Consider the following 18114-nt stretch of genomic DNA (forward strand, 5'->3'; position numbering starts at 1 on the left):
TCTTTGCCACACTGCTCTCTCCGCTCTCTCCATGCACACAGTGCCCACCCCTCCGCTCACTAAGGCAGCGCGCCCTCCTGCCAGCCTGTGGCGGCTCCTTTGCCTTCTTCCAGCCTTCTGTTGTCCACACTGCTTCACAGCCCTCCCACCAGGACAAGTAAGTAGAATATATGGGAGCTCTGGAAACCAGGCCTTTAAAATACGTTGAGGCTAAGTAAAATTTTAAATTACTTTTCTTCTAATCTTAAATTGTTTGTGGTTTTAGAAAATAGGACCTAGATATACTGATGAATTTTTAACATAAAGAACTGTGATTCATATACAGTCATTTTAGGAAGATGTTTAAGAAAAAATAATTATGGAAGTCACTTATTTCTGTATTAATGTAATAGAATGTTAGTCCAGACTGAAACTGAGATCTGAGTTTTCAGTACTATTATCCCAATTTAGCAGAATGATGGGGAAAGGGCTGCTTATAGAAAGAGAAAAGGGGAAAGGGTAGAGAGTAATTTAGGAGAACATAATAACAATTTACAGCCAGAATAATAAAGATGAAAGATTTAAGAGAGAAAAGTTATGAAGCCAAATAGCAAGGGGGCTTGAAAGAAACAAAATTTACTCTGACAAAACAGAAGTAATAGTCCTTGAAGGCAAATACTCAGAACGTTAGAAGACTTAAGAATCTTTTATAAGCGTTAAAATTTACGACATCTTCTGCAGAGTAGGTTCCTGCCCAGAAATAATACGAAGTCCCAAATTAATGAAAGAGCCTATAACTTTCTAAAAAGAATATAAAGACCAAGAAAACCCAAGTAATTACAAAGAGTAGGGGCATTTATGGCAGGCATCATGGGGAAGAGCGTTGAGGAGAGAAGCCCAGAGGCCAATCCCCTTGTTACAGCACAGGTGCATGTGTGTTCAGCCTTGATGCTCCCCCGAAGGTGAAGAGTCCCGCTAGTACGCTGCCTCCCCTTCATCGTCATGTATGATGGACGCTTGATAATCTAGCCACATTTTCGGCTCAGACCACCTTTTAGATATTAAGATATTTGTACCTCGCTAGGAAAAGCAGATGATGTACTTTAATTCTTCTAATTTCAAAGAAATTATAAATCTTCATTTCAAGAGTAATTTTTTCCACTAAAATCTCTAAGATTTTGAGTTTGTCAGTGAGATTTTGAGTGAGAATGTCAATTTAATATTCATTAGAAGGGTCAGAGCAACATGGCAAGCGCTTCCCAAAGATGATTTCTCTGGCTCCAAATGTTTGGATTGTCAAGGCCTGGCAAAACAGAGCCCCCAGACTGCAGTGAAAAGTTCTCATGCAAATGACCAGTTAGCATGCGGCAGGCCTGTCTTGAGAAGCTTTTGAGGCCAGCTGGAAACTTCATCCACAGTATGTGAGATATGTGAAAGCAAGAAAATATCTCTCCGCACTTGGGAAGCCAAGCATCTGTCAACAGGCATGTTCATTTATTTCCTGGGTGTTTGAATTAATCAATCATTATGGCCAAGATAAATATAGGTAATGAAGGATATTTCCACTTATTTCCAAGCATGATTTCTAACAGTAAAATAATAACCCTCAAAAAGAAAATCTCTTTAAAAATCTCTTAATCAATCAGTATGTTTAATCTATGATTACCAACAAAAATTAAATCCCTCTTGATAGTAGAGGTTATATGGGGTATATTAGGGAGACTGAGTAGGTATGCCTGGAAAGTAGCCCACTCTTCCCACAAAGAGTGCCCTGTACGTTAACTGTCTCCAAATTCCATTTCTGAGTTGGCTGGTTGCAAATAAGAATGAATTTTTCCCACTGAAGAAAACTTAGCCCCATCTGTAAATGTCTATTTAACCAGTAATATGAAATGAAGTTGAAAATTAATGGAAAATGAAGCTTTTACAAATATATGTGTATTGCCAACCAGAATCCAGGACCTGCTTTTCAGACTACTTTCATGCAGAAAGAGTGGATCAGATAGTCTAATTCAGTGGTTCTCACACTTTAGTGGGCCTCTGGGGTCCCATGCCCCAGCATTTCTGATTCATTGCTTTCTGGGATGGAGCCCTTAGCTTTCTAATAAATTGTCAGATTCTGGTGCTGCCAGTTTGAAGCCCACATTTTGAGAACCATTCATCTAACATGTTTTCGGCCCTTTTTTCTAAAGCAGTAGAGCCTTTTTTTCAGATGAAATAGCATTCTGATAATAGAAATCAAATAAAACATGATACTGCAGTGAGGTCCCAGGGACCTCTTGAACTTCCTGTTCCACCTGCTCTCCTCATGCCTGCCTCTCAGAAGACCCAGAGAACCTGGTGTTCATGGAGTTATGCCAATATGGCTGGTCTACTTGCAAAGTTGAAGATACTATGTATAATTGTTCTCTAGAAGTATACTCCAGGATCAGTACAGGTAACAAAGAATCCACTTCTGGGTTTATATCTGAATGAAATGAAATCACTGTCTTGAAGACGTATTTTCACCCTCATGTTTTTGCAGCATTATTCACAATAGCCAAGACGTGGAAACAACCTAAGTGTTCATCAGCCAGTGAATGAATAAAGAAAATGTGAGGTGTACACACACACACAACACACACAGGAATATTATTGAGTCATGGGAAAGAGGAAAATCTGCCTTTTGTGACAACTTCGATAGAACTTGAGAGCTTTATGCCAAGTAAAAAAAAGTCAGAGAAACACAAATACTGTATGTTCTCAGCTACATGTGGAATCTAAAAAAGCCAAACCATAGAAATAGCAAATAGATGGTGGTTGCCAGGGGTTGGGGAGTAGGGGAAATAGGGATACCTTAGTCAAAGGGTACAAACTCCCAGGCATATGCGGAATAAGTTCCGGGGCTCTAATATAGAGATGGTACCTATAATTAAAAGGAGTATACTATCGTACTTGAAAGCTGAAAGAGTAGATCTTACATGTTATCACCACACACACAAAAAAATGGTAATTATGACAATGATGGAGGTAACTAACCTTTGTGTTAATCACTTCACAGTATCTATCAAGTTACCATGTTGTACACCTTAAACGTACATAAGTTATATGTCAATGATATCTCACTAAAGCTGGAGGGAAAACTGGCCAAAGAAAAAAACAAAAAGCAATCTTCAAGGGACACACACATGCCTATAGTGCTAAATATCTAGCTTATCACTATAAAGGGGCAGGGAGACGTCAAACTTGAAGCTTATTTCATTTACCCTTTGTTTTCTAGATCTCAGCCATGTATTCCTCAGTAAATAAACCCGGACAGTCAGGGAATAAATCAGGACAGACTCTCAAAGCACCAGAGTCCAGCTACATCTCCGTCCAAGGAACTACTCAGAGATCCCCCTCTTCCTGTAATGATCTCTATGCTACTGTTAAAGACTTTGAGAAAACTCCAAACAGCGTCACCACGCTTCCACCAGCAGCGAGACCCAGTGAGGAGCCGGAGCCCGATTACGAAGCAATACAAACTCTAAACAGAGAGGAAGACAAGACCACCCCAGAGACCAATGGCCAGCGTGGCCTTTTCCCAAAAGAGAATGACTATGAGAGCATTGGGGACTTGCAGCAATGCCGCGATATCACCAGGCTCTAGCAAGCGGGAAGACAAGCCCGCACAACGTATGCCGGCCAGCTGGGAGCATTTCTTCTGCGGAGGACAAGAAGCGACAGCAACCCCTTCTCTGCACGCTGCTCCAGTAACCCGACGACAACTGAACACGTGGAGACTGTTTCCCGGGGCTGGAAACAGTGAGGTACGTACCGGGACTGCCCCCGAGCGAGCCCCACGGCCCACCCAAGCACATCTCCCTCATGTACCCTCACCTTCTGGAAAGGTCCCAGCTGTCCGTGGTTTCACCCCGTGAGTGAGGAAAGCCAAGCTGCAAGGAAGAACTGCGTCCATCAAGAACCATGACTCCAACTGCCCAAGATACTGCCATTCCCAAGAACCAGGTTTTTCTTCCTTTCTTCCCATTTTTTGCGGTCTGCTCCTCACATTTAAATGTATGGCTTTCTTCCCCCTTGAAATCGTCTGACTTCTAATGGTTCATTCCAAGAAAATTCGCCCACAAGGCTTGGCCTTTGCCTTCAACTTTGGGGTTTCAAGATGTAAGAAACTGTGGTCGCTGGTTACTGTCAGGTGCCTGGTGCTCTTCTGAGAGCCACACCTGGGAGAATAAGAACCCCACAGTGGGCAGGACTGGGGCTGCCCCCTGAGCTCCTGACACCTTCCTGCCTCCTCATTTGGGTACTCTACATCAGCAGCCTCTCTCAAAGTACTTGAAGTCATTTTTAGATGCTTTATTTTATTTTTCTAGTCAAAGCGGTTCCCCTCCTACACCCCCTACACACCCAGTATTTGAAACTCTTCAGAGCCTTTTCAGTATTTTCAATGAATATTGTGGTACTTCTATACTTGTTTCAGCCCAGAGCTCATTCCTCTGAAACAGAGAGCCTTAATCTCTATGTTGGGACACAGACCACATATCTGGACGGCAGCCATGGCGTCCGTCTCTGAAGGGCTGTGGACTTGAATGTGTATTTCTGATGAACCCTGCTGCCACACCAACAGTGTGAGATTTCATAAGTTAACTGCTACCCTAAGGTAATCTATCGAAAATTAAAATGTAAACATTTATTTTTGTTATATAAATTTATAAGATGTTTTATGTTTAATGTCTAATTTCTAGAAAGTGCCAGAAAAAAAAATGTATATTAACTATTTTGATTTTATGTACAATGATTTATACTCTCATTCTGAAAAAACACCATAAAGCACATAAGCTAGATAATTACATGTAGTTGTTAATCTGTTTTCTAATCAAGTGTTTAAAATATTGAAGGTTTTTAAAGACTTGACTTTTCAAATGGTACTTGGAGCCCTGGTCAAAGTCATCTGGCTCACTAGAGAAATAAGTGGGATGGACATAAATGACCATTTTCCATGATTTGTGGTGGGCAATACTGAAATATTTGAAATGGTAAAAAAAAAAAAAAAAAAAAAAAGGAAGAATGAAATATGACTAGAGATGACTGCATTATTAACCTCATGAAGGTATTATAATTCCAGTAAGATTTAGTTACATTTTTAAGAAAATTTACAGTGGTGGATTCTCCAATCCAGTGCTTGCAAATGCAAATTGCCTACTGGGATTTTTTTCTTCCCCTTCATTTTACAAAAATCAGTGGCTGAAATAACTCCGATTAAGAGCTCAGCCTGGTTTGAATTTAATCATCTCTTTAGATTTTATAAGGCCAACATTGGGAAACTTGTTCACTTTTCATTTGAGAAGGACCCTGCTATTATACGGAGTGGCTACAGCAAGGGGCCCTTGCCTACACTGATTTAAAAAAGAGGCAGTTATTCTGTACTGCTGTGACATCTCTGGCTTTTCAGACTGAATAACCTCACTGTTTTCACTCCTTATGACAAAGGATGCAGCTGGGAGGGTGAAGCATCTTGCAGACAGTAGGGACCAGCTCACTGGCGTGTCCTTCCGTCCCCTGCATTCAGGGCTTGGTTCTGTGACTGCCTGTTATACATTTCTGCAATTGTGAAGTGAGCTTTGCCGGGTTAAACTGCTCGGTTGTCATTATTTTGCAGTCAGCCTGGTCTCTCCCATGAAGACCTCACTGAGCCTAAGCACAGTCATCACGGACTAGAAGGAAATGGCAGAATATGCTTGGATCGGGGGAAAGGTTATCAGGAAGGTGCCAAGGTCCTCACTCTCTAAATTCGTATCTTTCGTAAGCACTGTTTTTGCCTGGTGATTTTCTCTGCTTGCTTAGTATTGATGAGTTTGACCCCACAATCTCTACACTGTGGGGTTTCTTTAGCTCCTGGTGATGGCCATGTCACATGGCATACGTAGTATTGTGCTTGCTGCAATAATGTCCTTTATGAGCGCCTGACCACTCAAAGGTTTTCCTGTATTTCATAATGTCTTTACTTATTGCCAGGGAAGTGGATATGATCTCTAAAGTGTAAAATCATTTCTGGAGAGAAAAGTTCTTTATAAATAGTCCTATCATCTTGAAACTTCATTATCAGAATTTCCCCCAGAAGTTCTGAAATAAAGGCTATGCAATATAGCCATAAAATATGCACTGAAATCTCTCTCTTGAGTTGAGGATCTGTGCTAAGAATAAGTTGTGATTTAAAGTATTATAAGTATATTTTAGAAGAAACTAGAAGACCCTCCAGTACAAATCCTAAAAGAAAAAGTAATAGCACAATCCATGAGGGTTGGGAGAGGGAGAAGCAGAGTAAACTTCAGGAGCTGGCCCTGCTCTTGAGACTGCTGGGTACCTTACTGAAGCATTTTTCATTGATGTATCATCGTGGTTTTGACCTGATAGTACAGCATTTCATAAATTTCATCACTTTTTACTTTATTCATTGAAAATCTGTGCTAGTCTTTGAGTTGGACAAAAGCCTATGGCTTCTTGAAAAAAGTTTCATGTTCAGCTAAATGTTACAGTTTAAATGTATGAAAGGTAATTACAAATTTTTTTTTTTACTATTCAACTTTGACATCTGTATTATTCATTGTTATCATTTATTTAGGTTATGTGAAATCTCACAAATAAAATAAGCTTTAGGAAAATTTTTTCGTTTGTTTATAAGTCAGAATTATAAACTCATCTTGCCTAAAAGTAGAATCTTTGCTTTTAGTCAGGTATTTTGAAGTTTTAGAAGAATTTTTTATGCTGCTTTTACGGTTTCTCAAATGCAGTCAGCAGGAAAGTATGACCTGTTTTATGTGAAATGTTTGAGGAAATTTTAAATTCTAGAAGAAAGCAATTTTTGCTAATATGTGGGCCACATAAATTTTTTTTCCGGTCCTGAACTAAATTACATCTATTAGGTCTATTAAAGCTTTTGAAAGTACTGCTGTCCTTTGCGGTGAAAAGACTAATTACTGATTTATCTGCCCTCAAAATCTAAGAGTTAATTTTAACTGAGTGCTAACAATGGGTAGTCCACACAAAAAACTAACATTTAATCTCAGGATGTCACTAGATCTGGTTCTTGTATTATATTTTCATTTTTCTAATTAGAGCATTTGTTTACTTTAACCAGTAACAAACTGTGTATGTGTGTGTATGTACACTATACATATATATTTACGTATACACACATATACGTATATAAAGTTCTGGTGCCTGACTAGTGAGGATACATCCTAATATGTATTTGGAATGTCTACCCTATTAATGTGATGACTATTGTCATAAAAGCAGAATAGAAAAAAAGTTATCCAATAGTTTTCACTTAGTAATTACAAGAAAACCTTCCTAAGTTACCTCATATCATTTTTCTAATTAATAAATTCAGATTCTAAATTGCATCCATAATTCTCTTAGCTAAAGAACAGTGGTATTTTAAAATAGTTTTCCTATATGTGTGGCTCATTACGTATTCAACATGACAGGAGGAAATGTAAATAGGCATCCTTCTCAGAGATCATGTGGAGAAGAAATCTGGCAGAAAGCACCAAGAGCCACGTGAGCCAGGATAGAGCCCCAGCAAGGTGACCCCCACTGGGTGGCAGGAGCAGAGCCTGTTCTCACAAGGCTGCGTTTTCTTTCACTTTCTGGAGAGTTTAGCAAGAGGTTAGTGCAGAGCCAACAAGCCCCGAGGTAGCGTTACGGACGGAGCCCAGCTCAGAGGTGGGAACGTGGATAATCACAGAGCCGCAGCTCAAGACTCAAGTAGGATTTTGTAAATGAGTAAATGACATTTTTTTCAGTGCTCCTTGTACTAGTTCATATAAGTCCGTGTGATCGAGTGATGCCATTCTCCGGCAAGTGTTGGCTTCTGGTCCCCCGCCAGCTTCCTCTGGGCTGCTGGAGGCACAGTCTTGACAAGCTTATTGTACTGTGTAATTGAGGAAATTTAAAGTGTAATGTTTGCTGTTAATAAGTGACTGATGTGAAAAATAGGAACATGTGTCTAAATATCAAATATGGCTTTTTTTTTTTTTTTGCAGTGAAATCTATATTCCTTGTCCTGTGGTAGTATTTTCTTGCTCTGTGTTGTATCTTTTCTTAACATCATTCTTGACAGTGCCATTGGACAAGTTGAACACACATAGAAAGTATCTGACCTAAAGAGATCAGTCCAGAAACCAAGCTAAATTAGTCTTCATCTGAAATTATGAAAGTAAATTTTAAAAAGCCGTGGTCCAGAAGAGAACAAATATTCGTAAGTGGTTTTTTTCCCCTACTGCTCATTTTAAGTCTGTTTACAGCCAGTCTCTGCTAGTTATAAAGTATTCACTGTTTTCCTAGGTTCTCTTTTATTGAACTAAGAAATAGGAGTTCGGATTTCTCTTAATGCCATGATTTTTATTAAAAAGGCAATTTTTTTAAGCATTCAGTTTGGTAATCCCTTATCTTAATGCATTTAAATCAGGTTTTTCGTTGCTCACCACTTATGCTATGGGTATTTTTTTAAAATGTGTTGTACTCTGGTTGTCTCAGATCACCTATGTAATGGATTATAAAGGCTGGCAAATGGTCATTCTGCAAACTTCTGTGTATTAGATTGGCAACAGTTTAATGTTACCTTGTAAACATCATGTATTATTGATGCACCTCAAGTTTTCAGGGAAAGTCTGAAATATAGCTAAACAAATAGGAATTTGCATTTCATTGTTCATGCATTTTTTCCTCATAAAAATAGTTTCTCAGAAAAGTGACCTATTATCTCTTAGGTGGTCCTGATCAGTTTCAAAGTGCTCCTTTTGCTCAAAAATAATTCAAGACTGTGGCATTTTGACACATTGTCTCAAACGGTCTTTGTCATGGTCTAACTGTCCAATTCACAAAAGAGTGGGGAAATTGTTTCCAATACTGGGAATTTTTAAACCTTCATTTTAAGTTTGAAAATATCTCTTATTGGCTTCAACATCTTGGAATGTTCTCCCCTGCCTTACTCTGGTCCTTTTAAGGAGCAGGTGTGCAACACGGAGACACAAAGCCACTCTTTCCTCCGATCTCACTTTGGTTCCTCCTGCCACTTGGCGCAGCACCACCCCTGTTCCTCTCCCCCACCCCAGCCGTTCTCTGCTATTGGTAGGACTTCCCAACACATCTTTTCCCATAGGGATACAATCCTCAGATCACAGATCCTGCCTTCCAGCATAGAACCATGCCCCGCCACCATCCAGGGAGCAAACAGCTCTGCCCAACTCATGTTTTCCTGTGTCCCAGGCTGCTGAGACAAGGCCACGGGTCTACCTAGGGAAGCAGATGCTGGGTGTTGTTTGTTATGGGCTTTGCTAAACCATCTTCATTCTTAACCCACCTCCTTCATGAGAACGGTCAGCACTATGGGGGCCATGGAACAGAACTTAGTTCTAATGAGGACTCAAACTCACGGTTGCAGGAAAATCAGCACCATGCTCTAATGGGGTAAGCTCACTGTCCCCCACCATGTATTGAGACTGCCTTGTGTCTCCTAAGTTCCAGTGAAGTTAAATCCTGGTAATAACAGACCCATACTTAGCTCTAAAGTAGGAGGATGCTGATTTTTTTGAGGAAAAACACCGCTTCCTTGTAAAAATTAATCACTTATCAACAGTGTAACATTTTTTAGCCATGTGGCCACTATATCCTCTCCCCCTCCGGAAATAATGCTTCTGAATTATGTCAGTTGTAACTAGTTTGATCTCCTTTCCCAGGTGTCAAGGAAACAAAAAACATTCGAGCATTTAGCTGTGGAGTTACCAAATATTGAGAATAATTTGGCCATTTGTAGGGAAACTGATGTTTGAAGTGAGAAACCAGATCCCTTTTAAGCACTCACCTAGGTGGAAGGGTGATACAGAGGTGGGGGCGGCCGGGGGTGGGGGAGGCTCTCACTTTTATATAGCTAAGGATCCAGGATATGTTTAGTTCTTTTAAACTTCACTCTAAGTCATAGTTAATTATTTGGATGGGTATTCTAGAGTGTAATTCAACCCCCCACCCTGCCAGTTAACAGAACTCATTCTCTTTACACATTTAATTTTTAAAAGTTCACCTAGTGTACCAGCTAGGCACCCTTACTAGGAAATTCAGGCTAAAAGAGAGACCAGTGTTGGCCCCTGGAGCCTACAGTTCAGAACTGTTTTACTATAAAGTCTGGCTTGGTTTTGTTTTGCTTAATTCAACAAGATGGAAACTATGAGTTTAAAACAAACTTTCTTTTTCCCTTCTTAAGCTGAAGGAGAAAAAAAATTTAATTTTAGATCCCATTTAGGTTGTAAAGGCTTCCCTGAAAGACAGTCGTGTCCTTCCCTAGGAAAGCCACACCGTCTCTGAATATTCCTTTGACACATTTTTATGTTTTTAATGGAAAGCCCATAATGAATCTGAGATGATGTTCGTGACCTATCCTGTAAGCTTGTCTTTTTTTTTTTTCTTTTTGCACTTACTTTTTGAATATATGTGTTTTTTGTTGTTGTTGTTTTCCCTGGAGCCATGCTAGAAACAATTCCAAGGGGCTACTCCATGACCACCTCCTGGCGTACCGGCAATGTGGCAGCACCGTCATCCGGGCCTGCCTCTTAAGGAGAAGCTTGTGGGAAATGCCAGACAAGCTGATTTTTATGTACAAGTCAACAAGCATTTGAGAAGTCCTTTATGTCTCAGATTTTGACATCTAAAAAATTTTTTCTGAGTACCAACTACATAAAATTGTAACTAAGTGACATGGACTGGACTCCCCACCCCTTACGTCTCAGTTTGTGTGTGTCTCTGGGAAATGTATTTTCCCAGCTCCCTGTCTCCCACTCTGAGTTGCTTAAGGAGCACACTCTAAATGTATATGTAGAAATGAAAAAGATGACCTCAGCGATTTAACTTATTTTTAGATATCTTCTTTGTAAACTCAGGAACAAGCCTGGTTTGTGAGTAGCATAATATGGCCACCAGAGCTGTAATTTGCAGGTTACTAGATACATCCTTTCAGATAGGTTTCATCTAAAGACCTAACTGTTCCGAGAATAGAAACTCCTCATTAAAAAAAAAAAAAAAAAAAAAGCCAACAAGAAGACTTTAGTAAAAGAGTATGGCATCAGCCTATCATCTGCCCCAGAGTGCTTGTTTCTTGCCTATAGTATAGTTTTTCAACAATTTTTATGGGAGAAAAAAAATGCATTTTTTTTCTTGGAAAAGTGATTTGAGGTATTGAATTAAATTCTCAGAGAGGACATATTAAAAAGAAGCATTGGATTTAGAGATGAGCTCACAGCTCTGTGGTCCCTGTTCCAGCATCAACTATACTGTGTGACCTAAACAAATAATTTAACTACTCTGTGCCTCAGTTTCTCCATGTACAAAATGGGGATAATGATACCAACCATTGCCTACCTCATGGATGTTATGGGGACAAATAATATAAATACAAATGCTTTGATCTCTGGAAGAAAGGTGCTATATAAATTAAAGTTGTGTTGTTTTTTAATGATCCAGTTATTATGTTTAGGGTTTAAATAATAGCAATACTGTTAGTCATGTTAAGAATAACATAACAACACACAATTATTCTCTTCTGTGGCCAAATCTTGATCATTCACCCAGTAATGGTACGTAAGGAACTGAAATTTGTATTTGTTTTCTGTGTGTTTCTGCCCATAGTATTTCTATTCTGAATGTTCCCCAAAAGCTGGAGTTTAACTTGTAATATCTTATCGTTTACATGTAATGAACCTTATTCAAGCTATGTATAAAAGTATAATTACATGTAAATAGCAGGTACATTGTAATTAAAGGCACTTATCAAATTGTCTTTGTTCTTTTTAAATTGCAATAAAAGTCAGTTTTATATAAAAGCTTGTTAAAATTCATTTGGTATTTGGGAATGTCAAGTATGCTCGTGTAAATGCCTTTGTGCATAACCCTGGTTGTGGGATTTCAGCAGCGAGCTCAATGAGGGCTGGGAAAGACGATGTGCCTGATGACCAGGGGTGCAGGTTAGACTCGCAAACTGCAGAAAAGGCCCCAAGTTTGACTCCTAGCTCCACGATGACTTTGAGGAAGCTGTTGGACTTTTCCATACCCATTTCCACATAAAAGTGAGGGGTAACAGTATAGAACCTACTAACGGGGTCGTGTTGGGGATTAAATGAGGCATTGAGCACGATACCCAGCAAATAAAGGCTAAATGCTCTGTAAATGCAAGCAGACCACCAAATTGGTGATGATGTCTACCCACCCTGCCAGCTATTCCTGTGAAGAAATGCAACCTGAGAGCAAAGAAGGCCCCAGCCTGTGAGGAAAACCGCTTGATGGCTGAGGGAGGTGTAACCCCAGCAAGGATCTCAGAGCAAAGAGCTTGAAATCAGTGACCCCAGCTGTCCCCTTCCCTGATAACTGGAGAATGGCCTTGGGGCCAAAAGGGGAAGCAAATGTTTTCTTTGGCAAGCTCCTGACTCCTTTACCTCTGGCCCTTTAACTCCTGGATACCCCAAACCCACACCTTTCCTGTTATTAGACCTCCCCCCCACCTCACACACAACTTGACCCTCTTCTCCAGGTCCCTTCCCTGCTCCCTCCTCCTGCTCCACCCCTTCTGCACAAGGATACACACCTGGTCCCAGCTTCTGCAGGGCTGATCTATTTCTTTTTAAGGAACTAACTCCTCCCTGTAGTAGGTTATTGTGCCCACTGCTCCTGGGATTGTTTATGATTTAAAGACCTTGCTGCCTTGCATAGTCTTGAGCCACAACCACCTTTAATTTTCACTGTGGGCCCTGCAAACCATGTGGGCGGGGGGGGGGGGGGGGGGGGCGGGCAAAGGAGGGAACAAAGGCATCCTACAGACCATACTCAACAGCATATGTTTGTGGTGCCTTCACAGATGCCCTGCCTCCTTCCCTCTATCCCCCACCCAGCCCCATGGCTCTCAACTCCCTCTCCACCTTCTCTGCCCCAATGCAGAGCAGCAACGACAACCTTGAGGCAAACACAGGAAGGCCATCTGGGTTTCAAAGCCCTGCTTCATTTCTCTCCATGTGGGGAGAACTTCCTCTCCCAACTCCATTCTGTGTGCAAAGGGTTAGGAGCTAAAAGAGGTGACAGGGTGGCTCGGCTGGTTAAGGGTCTGACTCTGGATTTCAGCTCAGGTGTCAGGGTCTTGAGCTGAAGCCCCACATGGGGCTTATGTGCTGGGCAGGACGCCTGCTGCAAATTCGGTCTCTCCCACATCCACACATGCACTTGCGCGCTCCATCTCATGCTTGCTCGCTCTCTCTCTCACAACAAAGTCTGTTGTGAGTGTCTGGATCACAGAACCAGGTTTCCCACCAGGGCTACCTGAGAAAACTAAAGTTCTAGAGCTTAGCAAGTTGGTAGATTTTCTGTCACCCATGGAATACACTGGTCTTTTCAATCCTTTCAGAGGCACACTGCCAGTTCTAGGACATACTCACAGGACATATTTAACCAGTACTCATTACAGAAAGTGGAGAGTTCTGAGACCCAAGGTAAGGTGAGCCTGACATACTCCACCCTTTCTTGTCATTGTTTTAAAAAAAAAAAAAAAGTTGTTCATTGGTCCATCTTTCTACTCCTATAAATATAGTGTGCACTATGATTCTTTTTTTTAAATTTTTTTGTTATTAATGATTCAGGACCCCATTGTACCTTTAAGGTCACCATTATGAATATTTGCTCTCATCCTAGATGATTCTTAAAATCTCAAGGCTGGCCTTTGGGTGCTCCCAAGCCAACTGTCTACCAGGCATCACATCTGCTTCCAAGTTTTCTCCATCTGTATGTCCTGATGTCATTTCGAAATGTGATCATCCTGGAGTGGAGTGCATCTTTCCCAGCTGCCTCATCTGCCCTTAGGGGCACACTTTAGCTTTGAAGTGTCCCCCATGGCATACACCACAGTTTCCTGCACACAGCAAGCACTAAATACATGTTTGATCTGACTCGACCTCTCACACTTCTCTATCCACCACAGTCCAATGAGCCTGTTTGGGACTAGCATGTCTAAACCCTTAGGATTACCCTTGAGCTCTTCCCCAGCCCTCTCTGTGACTGTGAATTTCTGAAGAGATGGCAGAGCAACCAAGTAGAGGTGGCCTCCAAGTGAGACCAGCCCAGAAAGCGGCAGCCAGGGGAGGAAGGGGAACACCTCACATGCAGATAAGCAGCATTACAACCTGGCAGAATGGTCTTCTAAAGCAGACAAGTCATTCAAACCAAACAGCTTTAAATGCTCAGGTCCAGGATAAAAAAATAAATAAATGCAACCTCAAAGTAGAAAACAAGCTAACAGGAAAACAAAAGAAACCATAGAAAAACCATTTTCTATGATTGTTCAGAAAACATTTACTGAGCACCTACTATGTGCCAGCTGTGGAAACATGGTGATGATTGAAGAAAAACTCCTGCCTCGTTGGAGCTCACCTCAATGGCCTGCCTCAGTGCTTACCTTGAAACACTTGACGTGCACATTTAAATTCTCAAGGTGCTCATAAGTCAATATCTTAGCCAATGGTACCAAGTGTCCGGAGATCCACTCTGGATACAGGGATCCAGAAAGGCCTCTGTGAATAGGTTACTAGTGAATAGTTCAGAAGAGACCAAAATGATATGCCAGAGAAAAAGCATGCCAGGCATCAAACACAGCCAACATCAAGACTCCAAGCTAAACAAACCAAGCTCTTCCCCCACCAGTAGACATAAATCAACACAACCTGCCAGAGCTCCCAGATTTCTCTTTCTCCCTCATTCTTGCCCTTGTGCAGCCAGTTCCCACCCTAAGTGTCTCTGTGATACCTCGAATCAAACTTCATACACTCAGCAGGATAATCTCAAAGGCAAGCCTGTTTTGGTCTGAAGAAAAGGACAGACGACCCCATAAAGTAATTATTAAGTACCTACTATTTCCTAGGTACTATTCTAGATTCTGAGGGTACAGCAGTACACACAACAGGCAAGGCCTTCTGTTCCAATGAAGCTGACATTTCAGTGGGAGAAGAAATTATTTATCCAAATTTCACATCACAAATGTGATGAAGAAAATAAATAAGATGTAATAAAGTAAGTAAAATGTTGATGAAATCATGCCTAGGTTTGGGGGGGGAGGTGAGAGTGGGAGGGGATGGTATGTTTTCTATTGGGTGGGCAGGGAAGACCTGAATAACCTGGAGTATCCATATAAAACAGGGGGGAGGAAAACATTCCAAGAAGAGAAAAGAGCAAGGGCCTTTCCCTAGGGCGGAAAAGAGGCTGGTATATTCCAGGACCACAAAGAAGGCAAACACGGCAAAAGCACAGCAGTGGAGAGTAGTGAGAAGGGATGTCTGGAAAGCAGGTGTGGAACAGATTCTCTACAGCAAAGTAGATTAAGGTAAGGAATCGTACTGTGATTCTAGGGGCAAAGAGAAACCACTGAAAAAGTATAACTTGGGACTCAGTGACAATAGCTTTCCGTATGAAAAATAAGAGAACACTGGATTCCCAATTTACACCATAAATGAAAATAAATTTCAGATTAAAGAAATAAAGAACAGAGTAATAGTACAAACTTGTAACTTACCAGATATAACTCTATATGCATTTAATTGTATTAGTTTACTTAATCTCCAAAACCACCCCATGAGTTAAATACCCTTAAATACTCTTATCTGTGCAAATGATCAAACTACAGTTCAGAAGAGTAAACTAAGTTGCCCAGCTTCTAGCAGGCAAGATGGAATTTGAATTCAGGTCACTGCACTCTAGGCCTGGGTTCTTCATCATCATTGTGCCGTGGGAGATTTTTATTATGCTTTAGAACCAAACGATGTCTTGAGCAATGCACAAAAAGCATAAAACAGAAAGAAATAGGGATATGTTTGACTCCATGCATTTACAAAACTCCTTTATAAAAGTTTAAATATATGCACCAGGTAAGAAGCAACATATGTCAGGACAACAGTATCTGTTTTGTTCACTGCCATGGTCTCATTCACCCATGAGTGTATCTGCACATAGCAGGAGCTCAGTAAACAGATGTGGAAAGGATGGATGATGGATGGGTGCAGGTTGCTGTGGGGCTGATGTACCAGGCTCTAGGCTAGATGCTGGCAATGCAAATGTATGTCACACATGACACACACTCTGTCCCCTGGAGTGCCCAACCTTCTGGGTGATGCAGGTGACATCTGCAGATCCAATGGCAAGTCCCTGAGAGGCTTCAGTCTGACTCCAAGTCAAACTTGGAGTTTGAACTTGAGGCTGCTAAGTAAGACCAGAGGCTGGAGACCAGTCTTGTTGTGATGAGGGCTTGACCGGGGCAGAGGGAATAGAAAAAACAGATGCTAATTCTGCCTAAGAAGATAGAACAGAAGGGATCTGGCAACTGATAAGATGTAGGCGCTTAGAGGCCCAGAGATGAAAAGATAACTCCTGCGTTTCTGGGTAGATGATAATATTGATGAACTACAAATACAGAAGGAGAGGGTATAAAGCAAGGTAAATAAGGACTTTGGTTTGAGCTTAGAATATCCACCTCTCCATTTCCACAACTGATAATATAATATTCACCTATTTCCTATTGGTATCATAATTATTCAATAATATTTCTTTGAGCTTCTTGGTGAAAGATATTATATAACCTCATGTACCAAGCTGGGGGGCGGAGGGATAAGGGAGCAAGGAGTTGTAAACTCTCCAATTATACTAAATCGGAAAACTATGGCTTTCCACTGAACCATGATTAACCAGACATGAGCCAAATCGGTGGGTCCTTCCACATGAGAGTTTGCTGAAAATTCATGGTTATCTTCATTAACTTAGTTTACATTAACCCCAGTCTCAGTGAATAAGTGTTATGTTACATTATGACCATAGCCAATGCTGGATGAAAACTCTACTAACACTTGAATGGAGACCAGCATAGTAACTGAAGAGAGACTCGGTGAAGTAGAGCCAGCCAGCAGTTAGAGGGAAAAAAGAACGCACAGGGAATTAAATTGTCTCTACCGACCAGTCCAGTAACACACAATTAAAAAATTTTTAATTGAGGTAAAAATAATTTTCCCACAAAATAATCACATTCCTTACTCTCTTTTATTCATTACTCATTAATTACAGGGAAGCTTTTGGAAAATGACACGTTTTTGGTTCTAAGATTCTTGTTGTCAATTACAATTATTATTAGCATTTTTTTCCTCCATGGCATTCAATCCCCTGATGCTTCTCACTTCATTCTTTTTCATAACTAGTTGGATCCAGTGACCTTCAATTGTCCCCAGTGTCTTTCACTTGCTTATCGTCTACATCTTGTTAAATGGGGAAGGATAAAACTAACAGATTGACTGTTTCCTTGAGAAAATGTTAAATATTCATATCCCTTGGCACCAGTGGTTTCCCACTGAGTCCTGGAATAAAGCAGCCATGTGGATTGTGGGCCCTGCTTTCACTCTGCTTTCTCAACCAAATGCCCCTCTCTTTTTGCCTTTGCGATGCCCCACACACTCAAGACCTCATAACCACACTGTGGAGACTTCAACTAAGGCCATGTTCTCTTAAATTTAAACAAAATGGCACCCATATATATTAGAAAGTCCAAGTTTGTCCCAAGATCTCTGGAGAGTGCCAGAAGCCTTCGGCATGCACAGCTCTTGGTCCTTGAGCCATCCATCTTGCTGCCTTCTTAGCTTTTAACGACTGTTCTCTTTCCTATTCTAAGGTGACTGAGACCCCACCCTTAGAATGTCCCTCGAAATCACTCACACAAAGCATCTATACAGGTAACAGATGTTGCCATAGGTCAGAGTCAGAACTGAATATTAAGCATCTTGGTTGAACTGCAGGCACCCACCCCCAGTGTTCTTCCTCTGAACACACACACTTCCCAATCTCCTCATTCGAACAAGCTGTACAATTCTGTTCTCCACTCCCAGCTGAGCCCCAGACCTCCACTGCATATTCTAATACTAATTAACTGCCTCCAAGACACAGAAGATCATCTACTCAGTAGCTTTAATATAGGCAGTAGCTTTAAAGTTTCACTTCTTTTCCACAAAACAGCCTCTGCTGAATTACAAGTCTAGGTCTACAAAGCAGCCACATCAAAGTCAGTCATCTAACTAACCCACTGAAACCAGATCT

General features: G+C 41.0%; 1 protein-coding gene across 3 annotated transcripts in view; it reads left to right on the forward strand.

The window, feature by feature from the left end:
- Positions 1-11834, forward strand: part of PAG1 (phosphoprotein membrane anchor with glycosphingolipid microdomains 1) — a 137605-nt gene extending 125771 nt beyond the window's left edge. The window contains exons 9-10 of one of the 3 annotated variants that reach the window (XR_006818392.1): positions 3239-4618; positions 8007-11834. Coding sequence is in view for 1 of the 3 variants with exons in the window: in XM_046006051.1 (XP_045862007.1) it covers positions 3239-3607 (369 nt within the window). In the remaining 2 variants the exon portion in view is untranslated. Of the gene's footprint in view, positions 1-3238 lie in introns of all 3 variants that reach the window. The other 2 variants (XR_006818391.1, XM_046006051.1) reach the window with 2 other exon arrangements.
- The last annotated feature ends 6280 nt before the right edge of the window (positions 11835-18114 follow it).

Source organism: Meles meles, chromosome 1 (assembly GCF_922984935.1).
Source record: "Meles meles chromosome 1, mMelMel3.1 paternal haplotype, whole genome shotgun sequence".
NCBI lineage: Eukaryota > Metazoa > Chordata > Mammalia > Carnivora > Mustelidae > Meles > Meles meles.